Source organism: Athene noctua, chromosome 6 (genome assembly GCF_965140245.1).
Source record: "Athene noctua chromosome 6, bAthNoc1.hap1.1, whole genome shotgun sequence".
Taxonomy (NCBI): Eukaryota; Metazoa; Chordata; class Aves; order Strigiformes; family Strigidae; genus Athene; species Athene noctua.
The window spans coordinates 19001806-19016159 of NC_134042.1; the positions used below are offsets into that span (position 1 = coordinate 19001806).

The following is a 14354-nucleotide window of genomic DNA, read 5'->3' on the forward strand; positions in this document are numbered from 1 at the left end:
CTAGCTGGTGACAATTCTGTTGTTCTGGGTCAGCAGTGAATACCTCACTCAAATGGTGCAAAGTCAGCCAGTTCTTAATTTTTTATCTCCTCAAGAGTGCATTCAGTGACTTTATCACTGAGAAGAATGACTCCCCTGCCTAGTGTGATCAAGATCTGGAAATTTGCTGCATCAGCATGTTTAGCCCAGACTGCTACTTGATTGGTGGGGCTTAGATTTGATCTTATGGCATACACGTCAGTTCTCTAACTGGCTAGGTGAACAGCCTGTCCATGGGGAAGCTCAGTTTTACCCATCTGAATGAAGAGAAGTCTCATAACCTGCCAGGTTTTTCGCTTGGGGTTCCAGCCTATAGCCAACCGTATCTCCTCTGAAGGGGAGAGCAGGGTGATGGAAGTTCTCTGGAGCCCAACTTGTAAGCTCCTTCCCTAGGAAGAGCTCAGGGATACAAAACAGTCTGGGAAGACTTTGTAGGCACTGCATATTTGTCTTTTGCAACACTTTCTGCTACAATGAAAGACTTGAAATGAAATTACAGGCTTATGAATGGAAAAACAAAGTATCACGTGACAGAGCGGGGGTCTGTGCTTTCTAGTTTTGTGCTGTGAACTTTTAGGCAAATAGCATTATAACAAGTCAGTACCCTGTGGTTTTGCTATTTTTGTGCTTCCTTATTTTTAAAATCCAATTCATCGAAGCTTTTGTCTAAAGCTTTTCCCCATGTTTCTATGAAATTATGTGTTGCTCTGTCAGTTCTTTTGATCATTTAAAGCAGGTCCAAAGCATCTTATGGGATAGTTTGGGTGCAGAGAGAGGAATCAGCCATGGCCTGGCCTTCCTTTTCACTTTTTAATTATATCCTGAAACAATTTGGTAAAACTATATGATGGGAGAAAATAAGTTACTTCTCAGCCTTTCTGATATCATAAAAATATTTTTGGTTTTTGTCAACCAGTTGAAATTTTCTGACCATAATTCACATGTCTGTATGTTTGCTGCTTCTTCCAGTTTGAGACATTTAGAGATGTCTCTAAACTGTGTCTTCCCTTGTGGCCGATGCCAGACTCTAAGAAACTAGCAGTGACTAACTAGGGGCTGCGGCTCTTAAATGCTTGCTTTTATAATCTGTCTGCTGAACTTGAAAGACAAAACATTTCAGGCCTTTCCAGTAACTGCTTTTAAGCATCCAATATATATAGCAGATGAGGTATAGATGGTTTACACTTTACCTTTACAAGGCTTCTTGGAGGAAAAGACTGCTGAAAAATGTTACCCTGGAAGTAAATACAGGCAGATCCAAAGCATGTAGTTGTCATCTGGAACGTGATTCACCAGTGGGAGCGAGCACTGGATCAAGCCCTTTGTTGAGAGCACCAAAGAGCATACCACTTCTAAACAGTATTAGTTATGTTTCCAAATACCTAGCACACTATATTTAAAGTACGGGCTTTAACTTAAACCTACAGGAGCAGACTGTCAGTGTTCCCACGTAACCCTTCACATTCTGGCATTTTCCAGACTGCCAGCCAAATGAACACTTTAGGAGGAGGTGCATATATATGTCCGCAGCACCCAGCGGGTTAATCCAACCTACTGTGCATAGGTGTTGGAGCTCTTATGGTATGTAAGATTTGCCAAGTTTGAAGTTGTTTCATTTTTTGGTTGTTTTTTTTTTTTTTTTCTGGACTATGCATTCACAGCAAGCATCTTTTCTGATGCTGCTCAGCTGTTTGTGAATGTATATCAAGATGGTACGGTTATTTGTGTTTTATGTAACATACACATTTGTGTACATTTTATCACCTGGAAAAGATTTTATGGTACATTTTGACACTTTTCTATTTTCTATTAAAACATGGTTTTTTTAAGCATTCAGCCATCCTCCTTTTTTTTTTTTTTTTTTTTTTTTTTACGTCTCAGACTAATGTGCATTTTGGACTTGTGGCCTAACATCCTTTTTAATAACTGATGCTTTTAAGTTAGTATCTCTCGGGAATAGATGTTTCTTACATTTATAGTCCTAACTTTTTTGGGCAAATTACAAAAAAAATCCTATGAATGTGTATTTGCATAACCCTGAAAAGGGTAGACAGTAATTGGACTCTTGCTATATTAGTGGGCATCATTTTAAGGGATGTCTCCTGAACAAGCAGTTGTGTCCAACAGCATGTTGTCTAAGGGGAACTGCAAGACATTAAAATATCTCACAGTTTATAGGTGTGTAACAGCTGTAAGGAAAACTGAGATGCTCTGATGGCTATTTTCCTTTTCAAAAAAAGTGCTATTTTTATTCTTAAAGAAACTACATTAATGATTTAATACAGGATGTTAGCCATCATCTACTTTAAGTTCTTCACACTCTGCTATATATAAACAACTGCAAAATGTTAAAGGTTAAATATTGATGAGATACTATTGAACTTAAGTAATTAACTTCAACAGCAGGTAGAATTTTAATTGAACTTGGCTATTTTGCCCACATTTGATATTACTCTAATGACAAAAATAACAGGATAGAAAATAAGAAATGGTATGTAAAATAAAATATATTTTTTAATATATATTAACTTTGGTACAGTTGATTGAGAAAACTAAAAACACTATCCCCCTTAGTCCAACAGGGATAGAGACCTATGAAAAAGAAAATGGTGTCTTAAAGATGATGTGCTTTAGGGGGGAAAAAAAAAAAAAGTTTTTGTCTCCTGATTTCTTTAATGACTTGTTGTTGTCTCAGCTGTAGCGAAAGTCTGCAGCTGGTATTCTTAACAGAATTACTACCAGAATGCTAAAAATATTTCTCTAAAAATATATACAAAAGCGATTTAAAAAGAACTCCATTTAGACTGCAGCACAAGGACATTTTGTGTGACAGCATTTAGTAGGATGAAAAATTTAAACAGAGTAACAGCTATTTACATTCATGCTGCAAAGTAATTACAGAAGCAGACAAAATACTTAAACTGAATTTAATAATGCTTTCCTTCAGCCTAGGTGCCAAAACCTGGGAGTAAACTTCCCAGCTTGTGCTGAGATGGGGAAGGGGGGAATTGAAGTTAAAACCGTGTAGAGACAAGTGCACTGAACACTTTCCTGGTGAGGTACAAAGTGAGTTTCACTTTTAAGCAGAAGAGCATCATAAATCAGCATAAACCACAAGTTTTAATGAGTATATCTCCTCTGGAATTGTGCAGTGCTTGCAATTCTGTTGAACAAGACAAGGATTCTGGTCTTACGCTCCTTACTCAGGCAAACTGCCACAGACGTTAATGATAATTTTGCTTGAATAGAACAAAGTGCTTGGTGGCGGTTATGCCAGCATGAGGGGTGCAAGATTAGGATAAAGGTGCAAAAAAGTACAACTTCAAATGGCTGTACCTTTGACTTCTCAAGCTAGCATTTCCTCCAACTACAAGGATCTTAATTATAACATTTGCTGGTTCAAAGATTAACGTTTAGCATTCTGGGAAAGACTTTCTGGACTTTAGTAACCTGATCAGTATGGTCTCCTTTTGGTCTCTGCCTCTTTCTGGTTCTTTGTATTGCAGGGGAGATGATAGTATCTGGCACATTCCTTGGATGACTTGAAGATAGCAGCCTTCTGTGTTTGGGGCTGAAAGATTGTGAACTCCGTGTTAGCAGAAATGCCACACAGGGGAGGTGAATAGAACATTAAAAAAGCTTTAGCTTTAGGTACTGCAGTGCAAGCAGAGTTGAATTTGAGAGCTGGGACTTAAGTGGACATTTGTCCCTGCTTTCTTCCTTAATAAAATCTGAGTGTTAACTGTAGATAGGGGCATTTGAGAGATCACTAAAAATGAATCATTGAGTGCCCAGAAGAGCTTTATTATGATATACTATGGAGAACTTTAGAATATACCGTGTACTTTTCACATGCTTATCGGATGCACGTGTTACTATTACAGAAGTAAATTGTTTTGTCCGTTGCTGCACAAGCAAAATAATTTGCCAGATTAAAACATCAAAATAAAACTCATCAAAAACTGGATCTGTGTGGTCCTTTCTGGCCCTGTGTTCCCACCTAATTTTCTTTTGCCCCATGAAAGGCTATTGAGCAAAAAACCGCAGGCTCCAACTAGCAACGTTTGTTGTGCTTGTGCGTGTGTAATCCATTTTGAAAAACCCCGACACAAATACTAAATCTGGAAAAAATCTCAGTGCAGAAATCCTGACTGGCCAAACTGAGTTTAAAAAAAAATACTAAATTTAAAAAATCCCCAGACTGATATCGAGTTCCAGGACTGAGTCTTTGTAGGTAGAGCCAAGAGAGGTCGCTTAGTTCAGTTTGTTTGCCCCAATAGCAATTAGATTGGAGGAGTTCTGCTCCTGAAGTTCTGCATGGATGTTGCTGCTGCCCAGTTAACCAGTATGAAAATACCATGGAAAATAAATTATTAAAATATACTGTTATTACTAACTTGCCAGCTCCAGAGAAACAAATGCAGCCACATTTACATATGTGTCCATCTGTCTGTTTTTACACTTTATGTCTTCAGCCAGTGGGTGAAATTGTTTTAATCCAAGCTGCAGTCTGATTTTTTTTTTTTTTTTTTTCCCTGCTGATATGTTTCTCTGTGTGTATGTTATTTGCAGATTGGACATGTGTATTCTTGACAGTAGCTAGTTTTTAATTGTCCTTTTAAGTAACCTAATCTATCTGGCTACGGTAGTTTTAACTGGAATAAGAAGCAGAGTTCTCCATGGATAATTTTCGTTAGTTAGCAGATTGTTACCATCTCAATGTTGCTGAAATCCCTAATCTCAGGTCAGCGTGAAGCTGCAGTGGTTACAATCCTGTTGCCTGATGCAGTGTGAATGGAAGTGCTTTCTGTCAGAAACATGTGGTCTCTTCAGTGGAGAGCCTGCGTAAATCCTGTGTAAATAGAGGGAGGCTAACAAAGGATGAGCCCCTGCAGCTCAGAGCATTTGGAGCCATTTGGAGGCTGAATTTGCTAAATGCTGCTTATACCGCCTGAAAAGTTGAAGAGAAAGGAGCATAAAATCCCTTCTTTTTTCTCTTTCTGCTCCTACCCTGGGGGGAGGGTGTTAAGGGCCAGGGAAGCCTGAGGTAAGCCTATGAAGACTGTTTTTTCAGTGCTCTTTTGAGTGTGAAAAAGGTGGCATGGGTCACTGTCCCCTCTTTAATGTCGGAAAACCCACACAGTTAGTAAATGTTGCATGTAAACTAAAGCATTTCATCCCTGCTCCTGCGCTCCACGGCAGTGGGCCATGAACTAGTCACTTGAAAATCGCAGAAAAATTTCACTTCAACATGTCTGGACAGTTTAGCACAGCAGGAACGTAAGAGAGATCAGTAATTAGCAGGTTGCTTTACTGTTTCCCTTGTCTGCATTGGAACACTTTTTTTCACCTGATGTGAAAAAATGCTGGATTATAATGAACAAACCACAAACCTAGTGGCTGTATCAAAGAGCTGAAAATTTAAACCGGTGTTTATTAGTTTTCTCTTTTAAAAGCTAGAAAAATATGTTGTTGGTTTTTGAATATAATATCTAAGAATTCTTGATTCACTTCACAAATAAACACAAGATTTAAACACAGACAATTAAGGGCGCAAAAAAAGCTAGTCTTTTTCCTTATTTTGGGGCAGAAAAATAATGAAAGGGGAAATATGAAACATTACCGTTCTGCAAATAATTTTAAAAGATTTGAATCTCTGATTTTGTAGCATGCATGGCTATAACAATAACATAGCTGGAATGTCATTTCTACCTTTGAATAAATAATAAAATATTTGTAAATGCCTTTTTGAAACCAAAATAAATCAGTGATTATAGAAGGGTGCCTATCCAGAAATAGAAAAGGAACAGTTTTTATTCTGTCTCTTGTAAATACACTTTAGATACCAGATATCATGCAACTCTTTAAGCCTTTAGCACATACTGCCAGATGGCAACAGGGACTTGCTCCTGACTGACAAACTATGCTAAAATGTGATTAGACCAAGTAGAATAGCTTTGTAGGTGAGATCTGATAGTGGTTTAAGTTCTCTTCCTTTTCTTCCTACTTGAATTTCCCATAGTTATTAATGCCCAAATTGTGTGAAATTTGTGCATGTCATCTTTACAGTAACAGCCTAGTGGAGTTGCTGGGTTATATTCTGGAAAGCAAAAGATCTTCCAAAAGAACAGCAGAGAGAAGGCCAGCTCTTCATCTCCTCCCTGCTGCTTAGAAGCGCAAAAGAATAACATCTTCTGTAGTAAGAGAGATGGTAGTGCTGTATGCCTGAAGTCATCCTGTTCCTTCTAGTGCACCAGTGTCCAACCTTTCTTTCTCTCAAAGATGCTCACTGAAACATATGACATAGCACCATGAGACATGTGTCTGATGTCTCAGAAACACAAAAGAGGAGGGAACACAGGGGGCTGATTACAGCAGCTCACTTGAGGATATCCCACTCCAGGATGGGGCAAGTGCTGGCTGAGCATGCAGGATAACCTAGGATTCCTGTGTTAAGCCTGAACAGCTCCTGATGACACCTTTCCTCCTGCAGTCAAGTAATTCAGCAAAAGCAGCACACGTATTGACAGAGCAGTGATGATGATGGCACAGCACTAAGCTGGGATGCCCACTTGAACTGTTTGTGGGTTTCAAAGTCTCAGGTTTTCCCCCCTTAGCCTATTCAAACTCAGTTTCCCTGTGCAGTAAGATGCAGTGCATAAGTATTGCTTCTGTGGTGTGAGAAGACTAAGTCAACTTTCATGAACAGTGATCATTAAGAGGAGGAGAAAAAAAACCCCACAGCCAGCACTTCATTCAAAGAGCTGTGATCTGCTGAAGCCGTAAGGCTAAAAGCCTGATGATTTTAACAGGGTAGAATGGAGATAAGGAGTTCTCCTGAAGGGTCTTTGATTCTGGAGCTGACCTTCCCTCTCTATTAGTCCTCCCTACAGCACAGACTGTCTTATCTTCAAAACATATTCAAACACTTCTCTTTCCAGCTTTTCAGCAGAGGTAATTAACCAAAATTTTAAGACTTTTCTCTGGTGGTGATGTGGATCATATTACTAAGTTGAACATCCTTATTAATAATGGTTTACAATACTTATGTGTTCAGATAGACACATTATAAGTACAAATAATTGCACATTGTGAATATAAATTGCATTCAGATTCTTCTTTTTGTTTTACATTTATATCTATGTATTCTACTCCATCAAAATACTGGACTGAAAGAATGTAGAGTAGTTTACTTAAGATCAGCTTAGTGCACTGCAGCTTTCCTTTTCAGAATCCTTTAACTTGGTTTTCATATTGCTTGCACTATTTTTAGAAAAATGGTGAAGTGTCTTGCCTTCCCCCTTCCTTACATATCCTCGCTTTTCTCTCTTTTCCTTTAGCATGCAAACCATAAAGCTGTAAGGGACTTCTGATAGTGAAGAAACTCAAACACTGGGTCCTGAAATGCATTTTTCCAGAAATCACTTTTCTTAGTGCTCCATTTGTTATGATTTTCAGTTACCATTTTGTGTAGATTGGGAATTTGTTATTCATCCTGTTCACAAATGGTGAAAAGACTAGATGAGCAACTTCTAAACAGCACTCACTTCATCTCTTGCTGGGTCTTCACTCTGTGAGGACCAGAAACAAGGACTAGGGCTGAAATAATACTGATAGTGTGAAGGAGGACTATCAAAGAGGAATTAATCAATACAATAAGATTGGACAGGCCTTCTGTAGGACTGGAATCTGTTTCCCGAGGAGTCCTTAGCTGTGTGAACATTGAGGTCAGCAAGCCAGCCTGTCCAAGGAAATCAGTTTGCAGCAAGATAAGTTTGAAATTTTGGTGCAATGGAAACTCAGTATTTTTTAAATAAGAGCTAGTCTCCTTTGCTCTCAGTGCAAAAAAAATTATCTTGTAGGAAGAAGCACTCAGCACATGTTGAGAGTGTCTGCACACAGAGCTGGTGTGGAAGCCTAACTTCCCACTGTGTAAAGAAGACTTGCATCTTCAGCCTCCTCCACCAACCCTTCTCCTAGAAGAGAACTCTAAGGAACCCCGTGTGGGTCACTGTAAAGTTTCTTGTAAACTCTCTCCATCTTTTATTAGGGTTATTGAGACTATTATATAACATTGATATAATCTTAAACAAGCTTGGTAATATGCCTGATTTGGTACTGGCTTGAATCTTGCGTAGTCACTGACACCTCCACAAAGAGAGTGCCACTTAAGAATTATCCACTTTCCTAGAACAGTGATAGGATTTTGCAATCGGTACTCTTTGCACAACATTAAATAAGTGAACAGTGTGCAAAGAAGGAGAAAGTCATCCTTCATTTTTTTTGCTGCTGTCTGAGAGTCAGTGGGCCAAATTCTAGATTTGATTTCCCCACTAGAAAATTTGGATAACTATGCTTATATAGTTGCAATTTCCATACAAGTTAGGACTTGACTCTTCTTACAAATCAGGATATGAACAGTTCTCATAAGCAGAATCACTTGTAATGGTGCTTTAAATTATTTAAATTTTGATTCCATCATACAGCAGTTAAAAATACAGTTAATCCAGTCTGCCACAGACTTTCATCTTTTAATTTTATTTCACTTTTAATATTTTCTTTTTCTTCATTTCAAGTAACTCATGTTTATTTGGATACAGCAAACTAGGATCAGGCCCTCCATATCCATTTCCATTCCACTTTAGAAAAGTCAGTTATGGGCTACTTCTATGAATTCTTGCCACTAGAAACAGTATCCACTAATGTGAGCAGTTGTAGTCCTATTAAAAATATGACAATATAGCTTAACAGGATTGGGCCTGTAGTTCACCAGGAGCAACAAATCTTGCTGTATTCATCTTCTGAGGTCGTTTGGAGGTATGATACTTGCATTTCCTTTCATGAGGTTACAGTACAGATTAGAGAAGCACTGTCTCTTACCGTTTCGACTGCTGATTAAGGTGGGAGGGCAATGGGAGCTTCAGCTGAACTTTCCTCTCCTGGGCTGCTATTAGCTTTTTAAAACCAGGATATTAACAGCTTCTCCAAAAGGTCTAAACACTGATTTAGCATCTAGGTGGCTCCTTCTGAGGATGCTCACAAACCAGAGAGTATGTATATGCAGACAAACAGGAATTTGTCCATACAGAGAGTGAACTGGTGCTTCTGTGGTGTGAAAGGATGGTGCAGAGCGGAAGTTTTACAGCTCCACGCATCCTGTGCATACACACATAGCTTTTACATAAAGAGACAAAGATATCTTTATCCACACGACAGATAGACAAACAGACTGACTGACTTCAAACTTGCACTTTCAGTAGGGATTTTTTTCCCCCCCATCTCCGGGTACTGCTTTTCAAAATTGCCTGAGGCTACAGTACAGCACCTCAGATCCCCAAGGCCCATTGCCTGGCTCCTAATAGCCACTCTCCATCTGTGTCACATGAACAGCTGATGAGATAGCTCCAGTGTCTGTATTTTGGAGAGCATATCCACCCAGGTTAAAATGCTGGGGTTGCCAAGGAGCAGTCAGAAGCCATTAGTGTTTGTGAGAATTTGCCTTGCAGCAGTTCCTTGGCATAGTGGAAAGTGTGTGTGTGTGTGTATATGTGTGTGTGTGTGTGTGTGTTGGTTTGAGAGAGAGAGAGAGAGGGGTAGGGTGGAATATATGGGGGGAGAGAGCAACGGAAAGGAGCACTTTCTAAATAACCAACATCTTGCAAAAGTGAACAGTTGGTTGCAGTGTTTAGGGTTTCCATAATCTCTTAGATTAGTTTGCTGTGATTCAACTCTCTTTTCTCTGTCGTTAACAGAAACAAACAAAAAAAAAAAAAAAAAAAGGAGCATGAGAAAGAGAGCAGCGACTTCAGGGTCTTGCTCTGGTGTTTGGGCAGATGGAAGGGAGCTGCTCTGCCTTGGGGCAGGGTGGTTGTAATGAAGTGGCCTGTCAGTCTGTAAATAGTGAGGGTCATCTCTTCCATGTGATGGAGGGTATCACATTGCAGTGAAAATGGAAATGTCAATAAAATTAATCTGCCAGCTCTTTGCTGTGGCTTTTTCTGTCTCTCCGGTCCAAAAGAGTTGGTTTTTCAGAGGGGAGGCAGTGGAAGAAGGGTGATCTGGCACAGGAGGGAAGATGGAGCTGAAATGCAAGTTTTGAAGCAAATGGACTGTATGTTGCAGCAACGTATTTCGTTTAGTAGCACTACAGAGCTAGACAAGGCTATAGGAATTAACTCGTGAATCTATAGCATTCCTCAGGAAGCTATGGAGCGTCTAGCTCAGGCTACATTGAGCACAGAGTTTATTGTTTTAGGCTTTCTTGGACAAGGTTTTTACTTAGCATGGGATTTATGGCATTTACTGCTAATGAATGTCTATTCTTAAATTACAAAAACCACCGTCTCAGCACAATTCCCAGATGTCCTTCCAGGACCTCGGCTTCTTAAACACCAGCAGGGAGCATAAACTCTCCACTTCTCTGTTTTCCTCTTTCGTGTGGCTCCGGGCTAATGATGTGTAAGGAAAACACAGCAATCTATAAAGTCTCAGTGCTGTCCCAGTATTCTTCATTTATTTTGCATTTGATTATGCCACAAGTCGGATCTTGTTTCTTTCCTTTTTTTAAAGTTATTAGTTCAAATATTAATGTAGGAATATGGCATATATTGCTGCTCTTGATTGATGCCTTCCCAAAAACAGGAAGACGTGCTCGTATGAATTTTAAGAAAGTAGGGGTCCTGCAATGCCTTGCCAGAAGAGTTTTTCAGATACATAATTTAGATGCCCTCCAGGCAGGCTTTCAAGGCATTTTTGCTGGAGGGCAAGAAAAAATAACTATGACTGTTAAAAGTAAATGATTTTTGCTAATGCACAATTAATGCCAGGGAAAAGCACAGAAGAGAAAGATGTTGATGGAAAGTTCTGATTAAGTGAGAGCTCTACCTTGATGTGCATCTTTTTTTTTAATGATAATAATCAGTGATGCAGAGATGTAGAAGTTTTCATGTCATGCAAATGCTGTATGCAGGGTCATACTAGGTGTACGTGTTTGTGCGTGCGTATGTATGTGTGTTGGGAGGTGATGGTTACGGGGAGGGGCTCATCTGACAGTGTGTTATGTGCACTGAACGGTGACATGGTTACTGCCACCTCTGCAGAGGGCCTCAAATATATAGACTACAGAACATTTAACTTGATTACTTATAGTACGTATTCAGAATGGTTGTAGGGATGCATTTACAGTGAATGGGTTTTTCTTGTGGCAGGTTTTCCCACATTGAATCCCGTAATTGACAAAGAGCTATTGCACTATGTCAAGCACACAGTTATAATTGAATTAATGATATATGCATGTGTGAAACACAAAATTAGTATTTGGAGAGACATGGTTTCTAATTTTTACATAGTTGTATCAGCACTCATATATAATGAGAAACTGTATGTGCCCGATCTAGCAAATCAAAATAAAACTGTGGTAGTGTCTTCCTAATTAATGATACTTTCTGGCTTCTATATCTTGTTCATTAAATGTCTCCTCTTTTCTGTTTTTCTCTTTGTTGTAGGAGATGGTTTAGACAACAGTGTAGCCTCACCTGGTACAGGGGATGACGATGACCCAGACAAGGACAAAAAGCGTCAGAAGAAAAGAGGCATTTTCCCCAAAGTAGCAACAAATATCATGAGAGCATGGCTTTTCCAGCATCTCACAGTAAGTGGTGCCCAAAACCAAAATAGATTTCTATTCATGTGCTTAATGAGGTTTATTCATAGTTATTAGAAATCAATTGTCCCCATAATTTTTGGACCATTATTAGGACTCAATTATGCTGCTTTTTTTTTTTTTTTTTCTTCTAGTTTTTCTTTTTTTCCTTGGCTCTTGGAATCATGACAAATCTGAAAGAAACCTATATATATGTATATGTGTATATATATATATACACACACATACATGCCTATACAGAGAGAAAGAGAGTACAAAGCCATAGCGTGGAACAACACCTACATATAAAATAACTTTTTTTTTTGCTTTGAGCTATTCAAAATGTTCCTAAGGACAAAAAAAAGGGGTTTCTTGCTTTAGCATCTATAAAGCTCTGCCTTCTGGATTCTTTATTGCTGGCCTCTGTTTATACAAACTTCATATGTATGTGGTGGAAGAGAGAGCCCCAGTCTGTGTGTGCTGGCATACACTGTGGATGGTAGAGGAGTCAAAGCAGCAGCTTGCAAACTTGTCATTGTTACTTTTTGTGAGAAATACAGAAGGCTTACAGGTTCCCTAATTCTTCAGTTGCATAACAGAGAGAATAAGCACCTTTTTAGCTTCTCTTCAAGTCCATTATGTTAAAAGCTAGCCATATTCACATTTCGGGGAGAGAGATTAAATATGTGAAAAAGCAATGCTTTCCATGGCTATCTTTATCCTCCTGATTGCAGTCGGTTTTATGTGTTGGTGTTCTGTTGACTATTATAGCTTCACTTAGGCATCAAAACATGGTTCCACAGAAAACCTAGTAACACTCTTTGTAGTTTACTTCATGTGGGAAATAATGGAAACTGGTAAAATTATCAATTGATTTTCCTCTTCCTCTCACTGTAAAATTGTTTCTCACTTTATAAGGCTTAAAATGCTAACTGTTATTAACTACCTCTCCTTCTACCAAAGTTTTATAAATTTCCACGGTAGCTGGTGTTGGTTACAGTATAATGATTTCAGGACAAGGTACCCGATTTATTTATGATAGGACTATCGAACTGCTCTGCTAGCAGCACAGCTAAAGGGGGGGAGCAATAGATCCACATTTCTAAACCATCATTTTGATGTAAGGACATTAGTAGCAAACTAAGGTGCATTGATCTGGCCTGTGGGGTCAGGATTAGCTGGAATAGCCAGTGTCTCTGCTGGAGTAGTGGTTATTCCTGCCTTCCAGCTATGGCCATTTCAAAGGTCAGGTGCCCTGTACCCACTTGGCTCAGAGGAATTAGACAGAACATGAGTCTCTGGGCTGATTACTTAACCAAAGACAAAATAATGAGTCCTAAGCAAATACTGACTAATTGAAAGGGCTGTAAATCCATTACATATTGGTCAGGGATAATCAGGAGTATTTAATCACTTTTATCTATTCAGGAGCACTGAAGCTGCAACAGCAAAGCCCTGAACCTTGCCATGTGCTTATTATTCTCATCATTATCAAAATTACTTCACAGCTGTTCTTTGCTACATCACCTCAGCTGGAGATTTACTAACCTGTAAAATGTTTTTAATTTGGAAGTCGAGTGAGTGTGAGTGGAGGGTTTTTCATTTAGCTGTAGGGTATCTTTAGAGGAGTAGTACAGGCAGACAGCAAAAAGGAGGGCCATAAATAAACCTGTTTGTTTTGTACATGTCTCTGTGTTAACTCCATTTCCTCTTATGAAATTTGTGATATCTTGGGTTTTTTTCTCCCTGCCTTCCTCTCTCACGTGCTCCTTGAAAGCATTTGACACATGCTTATTAAACAGTCAACTGCCTCTTGCTTCTCTTGAGGAAAGTCCTCCTGGCTTTTTGAAATCCCTTTCCCTTGTTTCTATCCTCTCTCTCCTGACCCTCTCCATCCTGCATGAATTGAGGAAATTTGCCATCACTGGTGAGGATGGCCTTGCAAAAATCAAATTAAATGAACACAAAAAAGCCCCAAACCTTTTACCGTCCAAGCTTTAATGAGTTTGCAGGTGTTGAAAGATTTACTGTGCTGTAATTCTCAGACCTGCAAACTGATAATGGAGACCCCTGACCAGTGCAATGTAAATTCAGAAAGGTTCTTGCCATAAACACATTCAGGGAAGGAAGAGAACTCCTTTCTTTTAAAGATCTCGCACTTTTTCTCAAATTAGCTTGTCCATTCAAAGTGCAACGCTGGCTGAGCCAGAACGGGGGAATCTGTGATGTACGATTTTATTGTTTCAAGTAAATATCTTCACAATGGCGGTCCATGGTTCAATGTACATTCCTTCGTTACTACTCTAACCTTATTTCAAATTGGTTTGTTCCTCTTTTGTGCTGTATGACCTGTTCTTGTATTACAATAATCCCCTGATGTACCCTTTTTTCTTTCTCCTTTTTTTTTTTTTTTTTTTTTAAAAAAAGAAACTAATTGAATTATCTCATTATTTTAATTTGTTAAGCAAATGTATTTTACATCTCAGGATGTGTTCTTAAAGAAGGAGCTGCTTAGGCTTTGCCCCCTGAATGGGCCATTGGTACATTTTGACATTCATGCATTCATTAAGGAGAGGAACATAAAAGAGCTCTGGTTGTATTTTTTTTTCAAACACCCAACCAGCATGGAGCAACTTTTCCATAAGCCACAGGGGTCTCTCTACATATGTTCTCA

General features: G+C 39.0%; 1 protein-coding gene across 4 annotated transcripts in view; it reads left to right on the top strand.

The window, feature by feature from the left end:
* Nucleotides 1–14354, top strand: part of MEIS2 (Meis homeobox 2) — a 174274-nt gene that overhangs the window by 41337 nt on the left and 118583 nt on the right. For 3 of the 4 annotated variants that reach the window (XM_074909798.1, XM_074909797.1, XM_074909795.1), the window contains one exon: nt 11544–11689. In XM_074909798.1, the coding sequence (XP_074765899.1) occupies nt 11544–11689 (146 nt within the window). Of the gene's footprint in view, nt 1–1518; nt 1621–11543; nt 11690–14354 lie in introns of all 4 variants that reach the window. The other variant, XM_074909794.1, reaches the window with a different exon arrangement.